The sequence below is a fragment of the Argiope bruennichi genome, chromosome X1 (assembly GCF_947563725.1).
Source record: "Argiope bruennichi chromosome X1, qqArgBrue1.1, whole genome shotgun sequence".
Lineage (NCBI taxonomy): Eukaryota > Metazoa > Arthropoda > Arachnida > Araneae > Araneidae > Argiope > Argiope bruennichi.
The window spans coordinates 92,282,628-92,300,251 of NC_079162.1; the positions used below are offsets into that span (position 1 = coordinate 92,282,628).

A 17,624-nucleotide genomic window follows, 5' to 3' on the forward strand; every position below is an offset into this window, starting at 1 on the left:
AATCCTACACTGAGCATATTCGAGTGATAGTTTTCTAGAATCAATCAATCAATTTTTTACGGAAAAGCCAAGCTGTTGACACCGGAATAAAGATAATTGATTGGCAAAAATATTAAACTGGAATAAAAACAAAGCTATATTGCTCGTAATATCGAATATCGAATATGGGTGAATGTCAAAACTGAATTTTTATATGAAAAATGATATTAGTCTTATATAAAATTAAAATTAAAAAAAAAAACTAAAAGCAAAATTAATTTCAATAATTTTTAATCAATTCATGTAGTTATTAATCCTGATTATTTCTCGCCAGAACTTTAAAAAATGGTTTTAACACCAAAAGTATTTTATTTTAAAACTAAGAATGTATATATTTTTTAAATGAAAGACTTTTTTTAAAAAAAAATTTAATTTAGCTTCAGTCGTTGTGAATCAGTTCGAATAATGTGATTGAAATTATTTCTGGCATTTAAAAGTTATTTCAAATGCCAGAAATTGTTTGAGTTTTAAAATGCAATATTTTTATAAATGATGCTAAACATTTATAATATAAAAAAAAATTAAATACAAGTTTAGTTTCAAGCACTTTGAATAGATTCAAATAATATCTCGTCGAAAGTATTTCCTGTCAGAGATATGAAAATGTAAGTAATTTGGTATGACTCAACCACAAATAATTTTGTATGACTCAAGAAACTTTCAGGTAAGGTCAATTAGCTGCGGTAAGGCTAAACTTGCCCGTTCAAGTCGCTACTTGGCTCTGTTGGCGTGATTGGCGATTCCGGCGTTGGTCGGATGGCAACCCTTTGCGTAGCGTGGTATTGTGGAGTGTGATGTAGTGTGTAATGGTCGTGTGATAGTGGCGGAATGTGGTTCTCATAGTAGAGTGAGGAGGATGTTTCTCGGGAGCGTAATCGTGGTGTGCGTGCTGTGCGGTGCAGCCGCAATGGAGAACGGCACGAGCTGTGCGGAGGTGCGGCAAGTGTTTGTGATGCGGGGCATCGGAGCCGCACACTTCGTTCCAGACACATGGACAGAAGGTACGGAATTTTTTCTTCAGATACACTGAGTTATGGACAAACTTCACCGAACTAAGCAATTCAAAATTAATTAGAAAATATTGATGCACCAAAAAAACTTAGTCAGAAAATGTAAAACAAATTTATATTGTGTAAAGTAGTTTTTTTCTTTTTTTGAAAGTCAGTAAACGGCCAGTTAACAGATATAATTTTGTTTTACTCATACTTTTTATGTGTAAAAATCTCGCAGAGAGAGTAACTCATTAAAAAAAAAATTATATTAGTTTATTTCAGACGTAATTAAATTTAAAAAATTTTTTGGTAAAGTTTTAAAGATTTTTTTAAAGAAAGTAAAACATCTATACATTGACCTGTTTTATAAAGTCGAGAAAATGTACTTATTGTCCGATTCGTATATGAAAGTCAGTAAGTGCACTATCATTCAGTAGATAGTCTTGTTTTCTTCAAATTTTTAAGCAAGAAACTTATCCGTGAAGTACGACTCTGAAAAGACTTCAAAATAAACACAACTGAGATTGAATTAAATTTGCAAAGATGTACAGTACTTCATTCGGAAATATAAAACATAGTTATATTTTCGGGATTATTTGTTCTTTTAAAATTCTCTACATTCGCTACATTCCAAAAGACTTTTGTTTATATTTATTTATATTTTTTAAAATATTAAATTTTATCTGTGTGTTTTTATTTTTATGAGAAGATGTAACTTTATACTTTTATCGGAGCACTCATTTGTTTTGAGTAATATTGATTATGCATATTTTTATTGATTTTCTTAGTATCATGCATTTTAAATAAATAAAATAAGAACAATTCACAATAGGAAATCAACAATGGTTTTCCTCTCTTAAACTTCAGCATTTGTTAAATAATTCTGCGGACGATCTGACATTTCCGTTTCCACTCTTTCAATTCCACGAAACTTAAATTTGATCAAAAATACCTTTTCCAGAAAGTATGATTTTCGCTCCGTTCTTTTTTATTGTATATTGTTTTAAAGTTGTTTTCAAGAATCGCTATCTTTTAGTTCTAGAAAAGTTGTTTCACGCACGGAAAGATCTTCTATAATTCAAAAGCCAGAATTGGCGCAAAAATATCTCTACTATAATATTCTTTTTGTACATTAAAACTCTTTAAGTTTAAAATGTTAGTTTTGTGTAACTTTAAGGGAACGTCAAATCGCTATTATAATATATGTTTCAGAAATATACTATTTTATTAATTTGTTTATGGAAATTAGTATTGATGACTTCATATTTATTTTCGCTTTTACAAAGAAAAAGTTTTAGTTTATAGATATAATAAAATTTGAAAATTCTTCGATTTTTTAAAAATTACCGTCTTTCAATTCTAGAAAAGATGCTTCTCGCAATCAAAGGTTTTGAACAATTCAAAAGCTGGAATTGGCCGTGAAAATATCTATAGTATTCCTTGAAATATTCATGTCTCAGACATTTTGTAAATTAAGACTTTTCTAGATGATATAAATTAATTTTGCGATGTTTTAAAGGAACGTTAAACCGCTGGTGTGATGAATGTTTCAAAAATATGTAGATTTATAATTTCACTTATGGAATGCAGCAGTGATGATCTCATTATTTACTGTTAAAGCGAAGAGAGCGTTTTTGTTTATGGATCTGATGAAACATGAAAATTCTTCGGCTTTGCAAGAATCGTCATCTTTCAATTCTAGAAAATATGCTTTATACAAGGAAAGGTTTTCAATAATTCGAAAGCTGGAATTGGCCGTGAAAATAATTCTACTATCATATTCTCTGAAATATTCTTATATCGGACATTTTGCAAATTAAGACTTTTTAAGTTTAAATTACTTAGTTTTGTGTTACTTTAAGTGAACATTAATCGCGTTGTTATGCATGTTTCAAAAATATGTAGATTTATAATTTCACTGACGGACTTCAGCAGTGATGATTTCATTATTTTTTGTTATAGCGAAGAGAGCATTTTTGTTTATGGATCTTATAAAACATGAAAAATCTACAACTTTGCAAAAATCGTCGTCTTACAATTCTAGGAAAGATGCTTCATGCTGGGAAAGTGTTTCAATAATTCAAAAGTCTGAATTGGTCATGAAAATATTCCTGCTATTGTATACCTTGAAATATTGTTATCTCGGACATTTTGTAAATTAAGACTTTTCAAGATTATATAAATTAATTCTGCGATATTTTAAAGAAACGTCAAACCGCTGGTGAGATGAATTTTTTTAAAAAAAAATGTAGATTGATCATTTCAGTTACGGACTTCAGCAGTGATGATCTCATTATTTATTGTTATGACGAAGAGAGCGTTTTTGTTTATGGATCTGATGAAACATGAAAATTATTCGACTTTGCAAGAATCGTCGTCTTCTGGAAAAGATGCTTCACACAAGGAAAGGTTTTTAATAATTCAAAAGCTGGAATTGACTGTGAAAATAATTCTACTATCATATTCCTTGAAATATTCTTATATCGGACATTTTTCAAACTAAGGCTTTTCAAGTTTAAATAGATTAGTTTTGCTTTGCCTTAAGGGAACATCAAATCGCTGGTGTGATGAATGTTTCATTAATATTCACTTTATTAATTAATTAAAGGAATTTAACTTTTGATGACTTTATATTAATATTTCTTTTTGAAAAGAGATCGTTTATAGATTTGATGAATTGTGATATTTATTCAACTTTTTCAGTAATGGCTATCTTTCAGTTCTAGAAAGAATGTTTTGCGCAAAGAAATACTTACAAGAACTAAAAGGAATTCCAACTTTAAAAATAACTCTACCATTATATTCCTTGAGATAATTTTATCTCGCGTATTTTGTTGATTAAAATTCTTTCATTCTAAATTTAGATGAGTTGTACATTACATTAAGAGTTTATATGGTGAATGTTTCATTAATCACCACGTTTTATTACCTCTTTTCGGAATTTAGCTCTGGAATTTATATATATTTTTGTTATTATTTCCGCTTTAGAGGAAAGAGCGTTATAGTTTATGGATCTGATGAGTTATGAAAATTCTTCGACTTCTTCCATGAATGCTCCGGATATATTTATTTTCTCTGTTTATTTGTACCGAATGAAATTTCTGACCTCGTTATTAAGAATTATATATATATATATATATATATATATATATATATATATATATATATATATATATATATATATATATATATATATACTTCAGGGGTTTTAATGAATGTAAGATATTCGAATCTTTCTGAAAAGTTTTTCAGTTCTTCTCTTGAATAAAAATTTTCGCGCATGAAAGTTTTTTTCTAGAATTTTAGTGATAAAACCTATATATAAAGGAACGTTGATGCAATGCACTGGAATAATAATAATAAAAAAACAATGCAGTTAAATACGATACATGTGAGTAATATAACTATTTGAAGGAAGAAAGAAACCGTTTTATTTTTCAAAATGCTATAATTTTGGGAAAATGAAACCCTTATAGACGCAAAATTTCCTTAACTTCAAAACTTAGGAGATTTAAAAAAAATATTTATTATTATTTAATGAGACAATTTGTGATAACACTCCACTAGAAATTTTTTCATGCAGTAACTAACTTTTTACTTCAAGTTATTTTCTCCTAAACATCAAACTAACGGACTTTAAAATATTTTGATAGTTGAATGAAAAATATCATCTTATTTTTCCTTATCTCGAAAACGTTTCGATTTTTGGTTTCATTCTTAAAAATTGGTCAAAAGATAAAACACGAATTTAATATTTCAGCTCTTAAGTCTGCTCTCTCTGGAGTACACTTTTTTTTAAAGTTTTATGTTAGAGAATCGTAAAATTGTCTTATTTTTTCTGCAAAATAAAAGTTTGCGATTGACTCTTTTTCGGATTAAACTTTAAAAGAAAAAGGAAATGAATAAAAAAAATTTTCTTACGCAGAAGAAACTACTTATTTGAAAATTATTTTCTTTTGTTCATTTTTAATAAATATTTAATAATTAATTGAATAGAATATTATAACATTCAGGTGAACTTTCTTGCTATAAGACTGCTAGAATGTTTATATGTATAACATAATTATTGATTATTTTTACTTGATTGTCCTGAATTCTGGATTTTTAAGTGCTTTTGCATGTATCTTAAAATTTATTATTCAATTAATATCTTATGAGATCTGCAGGAAATATATAGCGGCATCCTGGGATACTTTTAAAAATTCACGCCGCATCCTGATTTCACATGGATTTTACTCTTGTTGAAATTGTATCTATTCGATAGCAAGCTTTATCTAAAGTAGCAATACATTTAGGATTAGAAATTTTCAGTTTAAAATAAGGATACTTCCTTATAAAAATGCGAAAATTATCTTTTACTTGAAAGAAATTTTTGTATTTGAGTAACTTAAACTCCTAAACCTTAGATATCGGCAGATGCAATATATTTAGAATTTCAAAAAAAGTATACTTAATATTTTTATAAACAATCACTCCTATTCCGATTAGAATACGATTGATTGTTTATAAAAATTTTAAGTATGCTTGTTACTTAATTGATAATTTAAGTAGTTACACTAGTTTAATTTATATTTCAATATAACAGGAATGTAACATTTTCCCCCTCACTTATTATGTGGTCTTAATTTCTTTTCCCCGTTTTTCTAAAAAAAAAAAAAAAAAAAAAAAAAAATGATAAATACTTTTGAATGCGGGCGAATTGGTACTCGGTACTTATGAGAAAAAGTGGTTAATTTTCTGGCTACTATTTCTCAGTTTTTAAATAAAATATTGTTCAGTTTCCTTATAAATATTAGATTATAGTTATCATGATTCTCATTGTGATATTTTTTGGAGAAAATTAAAATGTCATTATAGGAATTGTATTTTACCTGATTTTTCAATTTAGGTAACACATATTCTTCTAAGTAACCAGAATATTCATTCTGTGCCGAAATATCTATAAAAAGTTTTTAAAAATCAATTGTAGGAAAGGGCTACTCAAATTTACTAAATAAAATATGATTCATAATTGAATCAGCAATATGATGAAGGAAGCTAATCCAAAAATTATTTTCTAGGGAAACTAGGAAAACCTTATTTTTTATTGTTTTATATTGTTTTATTTATTATTTAAATGTTATTCTTCAGATCAATTGTTTATCTAGTTATTTTCTTTATTTTTTCACAGAAATAATGAGTTTCTCAATGGTAACTCTCGGTTTGTACCCATTACGTATGTTTCAATTTGTTAGCGCTTGCTATTTTTTTAAAAATTAATTCACTTAACAGTGATTTATAACTCAGTGTATTATTACATCATTTCAGTAAGTCAGCATATCCATTTTATACTTCAAGTTTGTCATATTTCTTGTTCCTAAATTCTCACATCTTTTTATGTATATCCCTGATTTAATTACAACATATATTATTATTTAATATAATTCTATTAACCGTGTTTAGCATTCTTTTAACAATTGATCAGCCAAAGTTTAGCAAATAAATTCAGAAAGGTTAAAAAAAATGTAATCTCTGAATGTATCGGGATTCTTTTAAGCCAATTGCACCATGGAATTAAGAATGAATTTAGCCTTGACTTCCAGACATAGTTGTCGACATTGTTTCATGCCCAACACATTCCGTTTCATACTTCGTTAATGATGGGCACTTGTTTTCCTGATTGGCAATTGGTGTTTGGGCCGCTTCGTAGGCGAGTCTGCTTCGCCGAATTCCAAAAGAACTTGATCTGCTCAGGTATTTCAACAGCAAAGAAACTGTGGAAAAAAACTGTGGGCTGATTGTCATGATCGGAGACTGAGATTTCGATGATCGATTGATTCGTCAAGAATACTTGCAGTGTTACATGTGAACGCAACACTTTGGTAAATGAGAAGCGAGAGAAATTAGTCATTTTTAACGAAATCGAGAAGATGTCATTATGTTAACGATACAGATAAATTATTTCATTATTATTTTTTATTACATTCCTGTAAGATGATACGCTCAGGTGCTGGAAAACGCGTCCTTAGTTGATGACTTCTTAATTTTTTTTCGTGATCTTTTTTTCTGGAAGAAAAACTTTCGCGACTTTTTCTTCCGAAAAAGCTTTTTGCGACTCCAAATTTGGGAAATAAATGCTGAAAATAGGCATTGTATAATTATACATTGAAATGAAAAATTTTATATAAATATTCATAAAATTTTTAAGTATCTTTAAGATTTGTTAATTAATTTCTGTTATAAATATTTAAAAAAATGGAGTGACAATTTTCATGGTTCTGTTAATATTCTTGACTCTATTTGGATCCCCATTCACAATTTAAGAAGCTCTGCTCTTGTTTTAAACTATTTTATTTATTTATTTTTGAAACCAACAATTCATTTGATATAGATTCTACTGTCTCGAACTTATGATTCTTTGTAATTATAATTATAAAATACACAAAATAATTCTTCATACATATTCAGTCTTACACATATTCATACATATTCAGTAAATATCCTAAGATGAAGTTTTTACCATCTAAGACGTATGACGTTCAATCTGTTTCGTTGTCACAATTCCCGACTTTATTTAAGGTTGGATATATTAACTGTTATTTAGAATAGTATTTTTTTGTTTTGTTTTGCAAAAAATAGTTAATAATGCACAAGTGTTTAATATAAGTTCAGCTATAGAAAAGAAACGCTTTTTTCATTTCATCCATAAGGCGGGACACATTTCATTAGAAGGCTGAAGACAAAACTCTTATTATGATAATGATGGCATAAAAAAAGTAGCGACCTTATGGGGGGGGGATCTAAATTCAGATCTTTGTTTCAAAAAAAAAATTTTTTTTTAATAATTTTTTCAGACCTTTTTTCTAAATATCTTGTCTAGACACACTGAAATTCATAAAAGGTGAAAGAACTTTTAAAGGATAAAAATGTCAACAAATTTTGCTTCTGTCAATTTACTACAGTTCAAACAGAAGAGTCTAAGGTAAATTTAAAGCCTGAATAATCAAATTGCGTTGGAAAGCTACTTTCGACTGTTACTTGACGAATTAATAAGCTGGTACGTACAATGGATTTCAATTTCTGAAGCTCATCCATTTTATTGAACAGAAGAGCAAATGCATTCCAACAGCTGAGCCCGACGGATGCTCAATCGGTTGTCGAATCTTAATTTGTATCTGAAAGAAAGTTTCCTTTGGGGTAACTGGTTTTCCCCCCAAATGGCTGCTGCAAATGATGTCTGGATTTAGTTGCTCATAATTTGCATAAAACTTGACAGGCACTTCCTCCTTATCTTAGCTTGGTTAAGTCTAATTGGCAACTTTATGACGACGACTCTATAGCTGTATTTATTTTCTAAATGTCTGCGTGTTCTTGAAGAATTCTGTCTTGAAGAAACAAATTCAGTGGTCATTGAGCTCTAGAACAGAGCATCTTCGAAATGAATCCATTCGAAATAGCACTCATTTGGAAGACAGTAAAAACCGAATTTGGAAGTGAGCCAAGACTATTTGAATTTTCGATATTAATTCACTAGCTTTCCTAGATTTCGCACAAATGTTGTTGAGAGCCATTAGCATTTTATTTTCTTCGCTTATCCATCCTTCCATTGTTAAAGATACTTTTTATGATTAAAAATATAACAGTAGACAACTTGGCGTGAATGTATGGTACAAGTATTTATTTAACAGTTATTGGTGATGACAGTGTAGCGCTTTTTGAGTTGTTTTAAATTGGAAAGCAAAATGCTATTGAATGTTCTATTTTCTGCTGGTCTTCTTTCTAAGACAAAACAATTATTCATTTATTGCAGCTATATTGCGTTACTTATTAAAATTGAATAGGCTCGCTATTAGTTTTGCTTAAATTAGAAAAGGGAGTATCTCGTTTCCCATACCTTGAGCAGTTTATCAGTTGAAAGATAAAAGCTTCCTTTTTATTATATGGTTCTTCGGGTTCGTCTTCTTTACATTTTATAATTCAAATAATCGTTGCTAGTATTACTCTAGCATTCAAATTAAATGAAAAAGGCAAAAGACCAGTTTAATACACTATTTGCTTTTAATTACCTTTAAATAGAAAAAAAATTAGCTCCTTAGAATTAGTGTTAGCAAATTTGAATTAACAATTTCTTAATCGAATATTTCTTACTGGGACAAGGAAGGAATTAAATATCTATCATAAAATATAGAATTATTTCAAAGTGATTGGATATATTACTTCTATCAGCAAAATACTAAGATACAACTCTTGTATTCTAATCAAAAATCGAAGAAGAAAAAAATCACCAAAAAGATAGTTATTTAGAATGCTCAGTTCAGTTCGTTGTTTTTTCCCCTTAGATCAATCATATAAATTGAATGCTTAAATTATCAATGGAATCTGGAAAATAACTGTGATTAATGTAAATTTTTGTTCATCACATCCTTTTCATTTAAATAACCATGACATCTGAAAAATAACTGCGATCAATGTCATTTTTTTTCATCAAATGCTTTTCGTTTAAATAGCAAAGAAATCTGAAAAATAACTATGATTAATGCAAATTTTTGTTCATCAGATACTTCTCATTTAAGCTAGCAATGAAACTAGAAAAATAACTTTGATAAATGTAAATTTTTGTTCATCAAATCTTTTTCATTTTTCAAACAATTGGCTTGTCATCTCAAACAAAGATATTTAGTATTAAATCCCTGTCAAAAGACAGAATCTTTCTAAAGCAATTTCCGCTTTTTAAATCCTGCGCAGCTTTTATCTTTTTACACAAATGAGATTGGTACGTAAACGAGCTAAATTCTTTTCCCCAAGTTCGTAATCTCGTTTTTAGCGATGGCTTCTTTTGTGGTATTAAACAGGAAGAAAACTCCTTTTGTTGTATTCCACGCAGATGAAAATATTGATTTAATAATTTGGTGTGAGCAAGGATAGAGAATTTTCGGACCTAAAAAGCAAAGAAAAGCGAATAAATAATATGATTTAATTTATCTAATGGATTGATAAATTTTTCATTTGGTTTACTTTTCCGTTGCGAGTTCTCTTTTGTTTGATATGATTAACTTGTCAAAGAATTTTGAAATATTTTGAATTATATACTATTTTTCTAGCTAATATTCTCCTTTCATAGATATCTATTTGTCCAATGGGAACTTATCTATAAATGCAGTAATGTTTAGTAATATTTGAGATTATTTACTGTCACATTTATATTATTGTGCATTTATCTTCACACAATTATTTCTTGTTTAATGATTTATGAACCATTTAAAGATTTGCGTGGCATTTTATTTATTTATTGACTTGCTTGGCGGTATGCTAATAAATCGTTTAACAAATGAAAATATAATATGTTATAGAACTATATTATAAATAATTATTTGATCATCAGATGCTTTTTATACTTTAGAATTTCAGATATCTTCATTAATTTATTAAATGCCGTATGTGTGCTATCTCAACTAAAACGCGATTAAAAGGAAACTTTTACAGCCATCGCTATCAGTTATATAACATTTTTCTCTATGTTTTACTTTTTTGATTATATATTTATTTCTATTTCATTTTTACGTATTTGTAAGTAATTTGACAAATTTAGTTTATTTTACATTAAAAAATGAAAAAAAAAAAAAGGATAAAATCTTGAGAACAGTGAAAATGAATTTCAATTTTCACTTTCTCTTTACCTCTCAAGTATATAGGAAGAAACGCAATCGTCAAAGAATTCGAACTCGAGATTTTAACGAATTTCCACGTTTCAGATTTCTCTGAGTCCGGGAAACACATTTTTGGCATTATACCTTCCTGTCTGTCTGTGAATACAATCACTCTAAATAGCTTTAAGCTAGACAGATGAAATTTGGTACATGGACTTAAGACCAAATATGCAGATTTCTATCAAACTTTGAATAGAATTCCTACTGAAGAAGTTTGGGTGGCTGGCTGTTCTAGAACAAATAGACTCGGTAACAACAACAAAAGACTATGTTAGTAAAATTTAGTACATAGGGTTAGCATCTAAAATATAAATTCTTTTAAGATTTTGAACCAACTTTGTCGAACGATTAATCGTTTGTCAGTCTGTATTTTCGCATGCATGCAAACTCAATGATTTATATCACTGAAAATCTGTATGTTATATTGTGATTACAAATATAATCCCGTGTCAAATTTTGACGTCTATCGGCTGCAAAAAGGCGTTCAAAATACATCTTTTCACGATAGATACTGAAAAAATGCTAAATTCAGCCAAATATTTATATTTCGTAACTATCGTTCCATAATGCCATATTCACGGTCTTATCCAAGGCTCACGATTTTACGTGGATAGAGATGGATAAAAAATGTATTGTGGAATATGCTAGAAAGTTTCGGGGAGACCACAACATGAATTAGTGGCTTATAAATGAATTAGGCATGAAATTAGTGGCTTATAAATTGAGGTATGAAATTCATGAATTACCAATTCTAAATAATTCGACAAAATTAGGCCTATATTCAGTAAAGCACATACAGCTATTGCTTTTTAATGCTGCTACTCTAACTTTAATATGTATTAGTACCAAGAAGTCATGAATTCATATCTCTCAGTCTCAGCTATAGTCGGTGAGTGTAAAAATACTATGAAATCTGTTTATTATATTATACCCATTTAAATACAGATGAGTACGATTCTTTTGCATTTAAAAATAATGGATGTTAATGAAAGTATTTAAAAAAAAACTGATATTCTTCCCAATAGAACAATGTTTAAAACAAAAGTTTTATTTTATGGAGACCTTTCTATTGCTGTACAATGCGTATTACGCTGTTCAACGACCACTCAGGACTTTCTATTTACTATCGATAAATGTTATCATTAGCTGTAAATACATCAAACGAACTGACGTATACGGATCATTTGATCCGTATACGTCATTCATACCACTCTCTCTTTATACTTATTCCTTCCTCCCACGTTTCATTTTGATTTTCGACACAATGTTTTTCGGACTCACAAACACTGTAGAAAATTTATATAAAAATTAGTCTTATTGTCTATCGTTACTTATTGTCTTTGATTTTTCATAATAATTATTAAGTGGCAATGCTTAACATTCCTTTTCTTTTCTTTTTCTTTGCAGGCAAAGACTTAAATTTATGTCCTTCAGCCAAAACTTGCTGTTCGAAGTCTATGGAGACTAAATACGAGGAAGCTGGACGAAAAGATCTCAAAAATCTGTTGCAAGGAGCAGATTCTTATTTAAAGACACTCATTTCAACGAGTGCCACCAAGTTCAGAGGTAAAATTTATTTCAAGTGTTTATTACAAGGGCAGACCGCGATATTGTTCTTCCCTTAACTTTCTCGTGTGCTTTAGCAATTTAAGTTTTGCATTCAAGTGATCAAGAGATTTGAGTATACATTTGGATCTCTTCTCACTGATTGATTGGATCCAGAATCTGATAGAGATCTATATTGAGGCGGCAAGACCACATCCAAATTGCATTTATCTTGCTTATAACGTTTTTGAATGATCGTGTTCACATACATACTCATAGACAGACCGATGGACAGTCAAACCTGAGAAGAGATTTGGTCTAAGTACAGATAAATATCTACGATATCGGTGATATGACCATGTGACACGCTTCATTTGCTGCGTTTCTAGGTTGTCATCGCATTCATAAGTGGTTACAGGCAGACTTACTATTAACTGATTTTGTGTAAAATTTAATAGGTTTTTTTCTGTAACGATAACATATAATAATTTCAGCCTGTTATACTTTTAAGTTCTCGTGATCTCAGACAAACAGATTTAATTCCAATTCTTGTTTTTGCTTTCTCATAAACAAAGTATACAAAAAGAAAAAAATTGCCATCATCAAAAACATTCGAACTTGAGATTCTGCCGAATATCCAGAGTTGGATCGTCAGGAATCCAAATTTTTTTTTTTTTTTTTGTCTTTATGGAGTTTTGTAATAGTACTGAAAAATGCTTTTGAATTAAATGGATAAAATTTGGTTTCGAGATTCTTACCAAATTTGCAGATTACTGTCTAATTTTGAACAAAAATCATTATAAGAAGTTCACTTGTATACCTGTCGAATTACAAGTGAACACGATAATTACAAAACACAAAGATAAGCAACTTTTGATGTGAATTTTTAGTATCTAAAATGTAGATACGGATCAAATTTTAACCGAATCCTTGAAAAAGTTGGCCGACTATCGGTCTGTACTTTCGCATTTATGTAAACGCAATCATTCTAAAACGAAACGACTTAGATAAATGAAATTTGGTATAAGATCTTGTTCTAAAATTCTGGTTGCGTGTCAAATTTTGGTTTCAATCGGATGAAAGTAAGACGCTTAAAAGGCATACTCAGTTTTCTTTACTATACTACGACGCACAAAACTCTCATATGCGGAAATCTGAAAATAAAAGTCTGAACTCTTGTGGCGTTCACGGCTTTACCCCAGGTCGCAAATTTACATGTGGGAGGGAGAGATGATTTCACCTTTATTAGGCAGTATGCTGGAAAGTTTCGGAAAGGCCGCTCCCGCTGGTTTATTATTTCCGAATCTCGACAAGAGATACTTTTTCAGTTCGTAAATAATTAAAAGAGAGAAAGTTTTTTTTTTTTTTTTTTTTTTTTTTTTTTAAAGAAGGAGTGAATTTGAGAAAGAGAAAAAGAACATTTAAAGATTTACGAGATTTGAATTCTGTTTTTTAAAATTTGGGATTTTTAATTTTGTTAATTCAAACGGGTGGGGTGGGGGAGAGAAAGTGGCTCCGCACTCAATTAAGTGCCATAGATTAGAATTTTATTTCATTTTCATTACCTAAAAGCTTCTAAAAGGTATTTTTTCCCCTGTAAGGGAAAAAAATCACTATATATATAAACTATCGAAAGAATTGTATATTTCGAAAATATACAGCTTACCATATAAGTGGTGCTTGAAATTCTTCTATTTTTATGAAAGTAAAAAGAGAAGGTGCTTTGTAACATTTTTTTTTCCTTTCCGGATAAAATATTAATTTGCTTTTAAAGGATTTGTGAGAAAACATAATGCTTTGCTTATGTTTAAAAAAAGTTGTTAAGAAGGTTGAGAAATGCATGAAAATTAGATATTGTTAAAACACTATACAAAAACATTTAAGTTAAATATCATAAATAAATGAGAAATTTAAAATGTGGGAACATAATTGGCATGGTAATTAGATATCTGAATCGTAGGTATCGTCATGATGTTAATGCTAATGAAAATTCAGCATTTGAACTCACTTTTATGTTACCTATCTTTACTGTTTATATTATTTGAGTGTTTTTGATTTTGCGAAAAAAACTGTTTCGTTGGCTTTCTTTTCCTTACATGACATTTCTCCCCGTTAAAACTTTAGGAAAATAAAAAGCGGAAAATCCCTGTTTTCTTCAGAAACTTTTGCAATGTTTTTCTTTTAAGAAAGGTTAAACGCTCTTAAAATTTCACCGTATCCTCAAAGTGGTTTCTGTTTCCAATTCTTAAAAGTATTTTTTGTTGTAAACCATTTTTAAAAATACTCTTTTTCCACAACTGCGTGTTTTAAAGCGGTTTTTCTAAAACGCAGTAGGTGTTGACGAAACACGCATCAACTTTAAGTCCATAATCTAACTTTAATTCCAGTCAAGCTTGTTTGTGCGCATATGTATAACCTAGACTTCAAAAAGCAATGTTAAACAATAAAATGATCTTAAAGGAAGATAGGTAATTACAAGGTGCATTTATTTATTTTCGAATTACGATGCTCTAAAATATTCGGTAAATGAACATTATTTTTAACCCAACTGTTCGTTCTATAGACAGAAAATAAGAAAATAATTCGCATTAAGTAATAACAAATTCATTTTCACTCAGAAAATAGAAAACTTGATAAAGCACAAGAAAATAATTGGCATAATATAGTAATAAAATATTTTTCACTCCCTTGATAAAAACTCTTTAGAGCATAAGAAAATAATTGACAGTAAATAATAATGAATTAATTTTCATTTATTTGATAGGAAACTCGATAGGGCATAAGAAAATAAGTGATATAAATGTATAATAAAATATTTTTCAGATGGTTGATAAAAAATTGTCTAGAGAATAAGAAAATAATTGTCATTAATTAATTCGCTCATTTGATAGAAAACTCAATAGGGTATAAGAAAATAGTTGGAATAAAATATTTTTTTCTTTGGTAGAAAATTCAATAGAGAATAAGAAGATAATTGATATTAATGAATAAAAAATTCATTTTTACTCAATTCATTAAAACTTAGTTAGAGCATAAAAAATATTTAGCATAAAATCGTTTTCATGCGATTCTAGTAAAAAAGTTAGTAAAATAGTCGCTGACGTTAACGAGAGGTCATGGTTCTTTTCTTTCTTTTACTTTTAAGTTATGACATTCTTACATTTCAATCATTTTTAAAGCCATCTTTCACATAATTGAGTAGATAAACTGCTTGTTAACACGCATCGGTAAACGATAACCCGTTTTAACATTTGTATTATGTGCTCATCAGGTTTGAAATCTGCAGCCGTAAAACTGTTTTGACAAGGAAACAATGCTTACTTGAAAGAGCGTACAGTAAGAAGTTTTGTAGCTCGATATATGTTTGTCTTTTTCTAGTATATCGCTGTTGAAATCAATGGCTCGCGTTGCTGATATATATAATTTGTTTATCTGCCTTATTACAAAATCATCAGTGAAAGATCTTTAGATCTTCTTTGAATGGTGATAGTGCTAGTTTCGATTCAAATTAGATGACTCAGGACCAAATGAGGAACCTGAATCAACAGATTTTGTTTTAAATAAATATTATTTTTATTTAAATTTAACATAAGCATCGCGGTTATGTTGCACCTGTTGACTGTTATCACCACAATGCTATTGTAAGTGCTTGTGTCATATTATGCTCTGCGTTATATTATAAGATGAGCGGACGGATATGAATATAAATATTAAAAGGATGTAATCATAATTTATCGTACATTAAATATTTCTAATGGTCGTGGTATTTTGTCCTTGAACGAATAATGAATAGATTTGGTAGTAATCTGTATTGATGAGAAAAATCCAGAATTTTATATCAATGCGAGAATATATCATATTATATCAATTAAATAGTTTATTTAAAATCAATTTAGTTAAAATGAATTTTTTTTAGAAATTAATTTGCGTCAAAATGGTTGATATCTTTTGAGATTAATATTGTGTAAAATAGGTTATTTTCGTTTAGAAGAACTGGAGAAAAATCGATTGCTGCTCAAAGCTCTTTTCAGCATTGAGTCGCCTGAATGATTTTCAAGATGGTAATTAAAATTCAGTTCATAATTCTTCCATTCCAAATACAATATTTCATAGGTATCTATCAAAACACCTTTATCGTGTTAAAACTAGCTTGGAATATATAACGAGTCGCTTATATATCTTATCTTCATTTAAGTGGTCTAGTCTGATGGCTGATCTCTTGCACTACATGGGGTACGCAAACAAAATTCTGCTCGTAGGGGATTTCTTTAAATTATGAAAAAAAAAAAAAAAATCCATTTTCTTGTCGAATATATAACGTGACTCTAGTACCAAAGACTTTACCTTATCTTTGATAAAAAAATAAAGGCACTATTATTTTTTTTTTCTAATGATGGCCAATCCGTGAAGACGTCCTGAGTGTCGCATTCTTCAGACTGGCCTGCAATAGCAAGCAAAAAGAATCGTGACACACGGTTGGCGATGTCTCGCGCCCTTTTAAGGAAGCGGGGAGAAATAATAAGCGGAATAAATAAAATAAAATAGAGCCTAGACACTTGAAGAACGGCCGATTTTTGTGTTTGTTTGGGTCGCTGCATTTTTTATTTGACAGGACAACATTCCATCACACACCCAGTGCTTTTCAATAACCTGTTCCTTTCGCCTTTCACCACTGAAAATCCCTTTGAGAACAACCCCTTTGGGAATTTCAGGGCTCTTTTGCTCTTATTCGTCTAGAGAGGAAAAGATGGCTTCATTTGACTGCGGTTGGTGGAATCACTCGATTGCTTACTTAATTGGGCCTTTTGCAGATCCATTTCTCTTACCAGATTCTTTTATTAACTTTTGTTTCGGGGAGTTTTATCGAGATTTCCATTACGCGTGTAGAGCTAAAAGATCATTTTTTTTTTCTGAATAATTTACCAAGAATTTTTCTGTTTTCTTTCAAAAAACGAATTAATATAATAAGATTTCATATCATAAGATCATTATAAATTAATCAAAGTTTTTAAATTCTATTTCGTGTGAAACTTTGAAGATATGTTTAATTTTTCTTTCATTTCCATTGGCTTAATTTTTTTTCTGTTTATTAATTCTTGGTTCATACAAATAGTTAAACGTTACGATTGTCTTGCGTTGCTTTGTATGAAAAACAAAAATTTCATTATCTAAAAATAGTTTTTTTTTTTTTCGCTTAATGTCAAACAGCAAGCACTATTTTCAGTCTTGAAATATTTGAGATAATTTTGTTTGACATTAAACCGATGTTTTATTTCTTTTGTAAAATTAATATATGAACTTCCATTATTTTGTAGTTTTATTTTTACGCAGCAATTAAACTTAAAAGTTTAGAACCTTCGAT

At 29.3% G+C, this 17,624-nt stretch overlaps 1 protein-coding gene across 1 annotated transcript in view; it reads left to right on the top strand.

Annotated features, from left to right (window-relative positions):
* Positions 1-836: 836 nt before the first annotated feature.
* Positions 837-17,624, top strand: part of LOC129958389 (glypican-5-like) — a 116,056-nt gene continuing 99,268 nt past the window's right edge. The window contains exons 1-2 of the mRNA XM_056070855.1: positions 837-1,040; positions 12,125-12,283. Coding sequence (XP_055926830.1) covers positions 896-1,040; positions 12,125-12,283 — 304 coding nt within the window. The 5' untranslated portion in view covers positions 837-895. The remainder of the gene's footprint in view (positions 1,041-12,124; positions 12,284-17,624) is intronic.